This window comes from Cibotium barometz, chromosome 52 (genome assembly GCF_041138505.1).
Source record: "Cibotium barometz isolate CiBa-2024 chromosome 52, ASM4113850v1, whole genome shotgun sequence".
Taxonomy (NCBI): domain Eukaryota; kingdom Viridiplantae; phylum Streptophyta; class Polypodiopsida; order Cyatheales; family Cibotiaceae; genus Cibotium; species Cibotium barometz.
In genome coordinates this window covers 24,858,151-24,862,033 of record NC_141097.1, presented here as the reverse complement: position 1 = coordinate 24,862,033, position 3,883 = coordinate 24,858,151, and the positions used below count along the sequence as shown (strand labels likewise).

The 3,883-nt window shown below is 45.4% G+C and overlaps 1 protein-coding gene across 1 annotated transcript; it reads right to left on the bottom strand.

Annotated features, from left to right (window-relative positions):
- Positions 1–468: 468 nt before the first annotated feature.
- On the bottom strand, positions 469–3,603 carry LOC147608983 (uncharacterized). The gene is made up of 4 exons (XM_086788686.1): positions 3,191–3,603; positions 2,563–3,020; positions 1,812–2,158; positions 469–921 (listed from the first exon to the last, which is right to left on the bottom strand). Exons 1-4 carry the CDS (start codon positions 3,601–3,603, stop codon positions 469–471), a joined length of 1,671 nt encoding a protein of 556 aa, XP_086644812.1.
- Positions 3,604–3,883: the final 280 nt, after the last annotated feature.

The window sequence follows — 3,883 nt, the reverse complement described above, 5'->3', positions numbered from 1 at the left end:
ATGCCAGAGTCACATGCTACATATCACCAACATAGAGATTGGACACTGCATAGGATATCATTGCTAGTATCATAGCCTACTATATTTTGAAGGCTAGATGCACTAAGGGCATGGAGGGTACTTTGGTTTATGATACACAATGCATTTGCAGGATTTGGTTTGATATTTTCCACACACTCATGGCCACTTGGGCCAAGATTCAGGGATGTTCGTGGGGGGCAACAGAGAGAAAATGTGGCCACTATATGAGAGAATAGGATCATGGCATCTTTTTCACTCTCTCTCGTATGGAAATCTCACAAATTCTCCTATATATTTACAAATTCTCTACCTAGGGAGGAACAATTAAAAGTTCCTTGTGTACAATGAAGTTCTTACGGAACAAGAATGAAGAGGACAAGGGCATTGATCGACGTCCATCAAATCTATTGCATGGACTAGATATTTACAACCTTATATTTAGTGTTCTCAGAAGGAGATTTTTTGTTGGAGCTGAAGTTTCTCGATGGCCGTTTGGACAAGCTGCTCCATGGTGAGGAGGTGGAAGGTCACACCGACGGCACTGGAGAAGGTGGCATAATTCTCTAGGTCAGAGGTAGTGGCGGACACATTTTCCACATAAGAGGCAAATTTGTGGGTCCTAAATAAGGGGAGAAAAGAGGTCGGGTCTGCGTCCACTAAAGCTACCACCAGCTCCAGGCAAAAGTGCCGCACTCGTGGTAGCTTCATGGAAGGCACCTTGTGGGCTTCGAGGACCATTCCTACCATCATTACCAAATCTTCCTTTGTAAACATGACTCCACCACTAGAAAATAATCCTTGTACCTCATCTGGCCTCAATAATGGCAATGTCCTAGCCGTTAGTCCTATCGCCGCCTCTTGTGTTCTCTTGTTCTTCTTATCCATCATCAATAAAATTATCTACACATGTATACACACATAGAGAATGATTATTATTCAAGGGCTTCAATCAAAATACATCACCACAGAAAAAAACACCCGAATAATGTTTGTGCAGGCTTGCTTCCCATCATGGGTTGAGTTTATCCATGTTTAGACCAGAAAGTTGAGTGATCTAAGGCTCACCTCATCCAAGCAAACTCTCAAAAAGAGGGGTACTTTAGAACTAGGTCACATGGTTGTTAAAAGAACGGGGTGCTTTAGAACTAGGTCACATGGTTGTTAAAAGAACGGGGTGCTTTAGAACTAGGTCACATGGTTGTTAAAAGAACGGGGTGCTTTAGAAAGAGGTCACATGGTTATTGAGACTCACGAGAGGTGCTATGGAAAGACTCATGTGTGAGAGGTCAAACGGTTGTTGATACTCATAAGATATGCTATGAAAAGACTCATGAGAGGTCACATGGTGGTTGAGACTCATGAGAGGTGCTATGGAAAAGTAAAAGGTAAGGATTTCTTTTTTGAAAAACTCATGAGAGATCACATGGTTGTTGGGACTCATGAGAGGTGCTATGGAAAATATGTACCTCCCTTTTGAGAGGCAAGGGCATCACCAGTAGGATAAACCCCCAATGATACTGAAAGAGGTGCTTCAAGGGCTACTGAGAGAAAACATGGCCACTTCATGAGAGAATGGGATCATGGCATCTTTTTTACTCTCCCATATGGGACCTTGATGGCAACACAAAAGGCACCGGATTGGCTGAAATTTCCCCTGCTTGATCTAAAATCGCCCTTCTTGTAAATTTTTTCATACTTAATGGGGTAAATACGGATTCAAGTCTAGCCGACTCCTCCCCACTCAACAGTGTGTGTGATGTACTCTTTGGAAAAAAATAATGTGTATGTACCTCAGTGTGTGTGATGTACTCTTTGGAAAAAAATAATGTGTATGTAGGAGTGGATGCTGCGACGCGGAGCTTGTATTCTTGCTCGACTTTGTTGTCACAAAATCTGTGCAGGATGAAGATGGCCAGGTGCCCACGGTGTCGATCGCCCATCATCTCGATCAAGGCATCCACGACGTCTGATCTCTTGCAACTAGAAGAAATGCCTCCAGAGGCACTTGCAGAACCGAGCTCTTCTCCTTCTTGTTGTTGATCATGCAGCTTCAGTCTTAGCATCCTAGTGCAGTTTTTGGAATCCTGCAAGGCAAGCAGATGCAAGCTCTTGTAGTTGGCGGCAACCCTCCTCTTGACTATTCAAAATGTTTCTCAATTTAGTGATAGATAGGAGAACGCTTGCAATGTCCTGTCTCAACTTTTTCCCAGACGAACCTGGGCAAACTGCTAGTAGACTAAGCAACTTTAGCGACAAGAACCACACAGTCGCCTCCTCTTGCTTCTTTGCAGCAATGCATACGATCCCTTTGTTTGGCGCATCTATGAAGCTTATGAGCCTAGGAAGAAGGCCTCTAGTTGCCCCTATCTTGGCGCAGTTCATTGGGTTTTTAGCCATGTTAATCAATACGCGGAGCCCTAATTTCACATGGGTGGCCACTTTGGGACTCGCCAGTGTTCGTGCGCGGGCGTATTCATGAGCACAAGAACCAGAGATTGCCGCCACTCTTAAATTTATCATTTGTAAGCAAGCTGAGTATACCTTCTAAAGAACCTGAGATTGCCGCCACTCTTATCGCCGTGCGATCATAGCCCACAATCGTGCACAGCAGGTTAGCTGCTGCCTCCCTTATATCCTGCTCTTCATCATTCCTCCATGTTACCATTTCCAACAGCCTCTCCACGGCCCCTTGCGTTGTCTCTATCTTGCATTTTGAGAATGCACATAGCGCCCTCACTCCACGCAACTGCTCAACAAGCACTTCTGATTGTAGCCATTGCAGCGCATAACCCACCAAATCCATCTTCAACCCTTCAAACACACTCGCCGTTAAGCACTTGGCATACACATCGTAGAAGAAGCGTCTGACAGTGTAGCACTGTGCATCTTCTTTTAGCTCGCAATGGTCGTTAACAGAGCGGAGGATGTTCTTCACAGAGATCTTGTACTGCCAGTAGGCTTTCTCCATGAGAAAAACCAGACCTTCGAAGAGAGTGAGGCTGTAGAATATTACGAGGGCAAACGTGTGATTGCTTTCTCTACCTCCTTGATTACTGAAATACCCACCAGTGCTCACACGCCACAGAGAGAGAGCTATGCTAAGCATTGCAGAGAGTATTTGCGTATAATACAGAAATTCACTGACACGTTTAGCTTGGGAGATCAATACCATGAAGGGTAAAATGGGGACCTTTGAGGTAGACGAGCCCGGTTGGAGGCTATGTCAATCCTTTCACCTCCAAGGGAGACAGTCTGCACACCTGCGTCCTTTGATTGGGAGCCCCGTGGGGTTACCAAAGTAGAGAAAGCTCTACCAATTGCCCGGGCACTTCGGTGGATAGAGTCTGAACCTTTATGGTAAGCTCGGGTGATGGTGTTTTTACCTGGATCTTGATGTTGCCACTCTAATTCATGGCTTCTACTGAAGATTCGAGCCCTCTCTGTGACTAAAATCGATGTAACAATGCAGAAATCAATCTGGTGTAAGGTGGTTGCGTATCCACCGAGGATGACAACAGTGGCCCATATGAAACCAAGGGTGCCCACATTGGTCGCAAGCTTCTCTAGCACAGCTAGTCTCATAGCAAACAAAATGAGATCGTCTTCGTCTTCGTCTGGTGCTTTCTCTAGAGCTCTTTGATCTTGCTTGATGTCTTGGACGGTGTATTAGCTTGTCTCGAGGCAAAAGGCGAGCCATAGCGTACAACACTTGCCCCAGCCAGGCTAGCACTGCTCGGTATGCTGTTATTGCCATTCAAAATCTCGAGCGCCACATGCTTGTCAACATTGAACCTCTTGTGCATGGCCTCGTCTCCCACCTTCACAACATCCACATACAAATCCAACTTCTCCTTCGGCATAA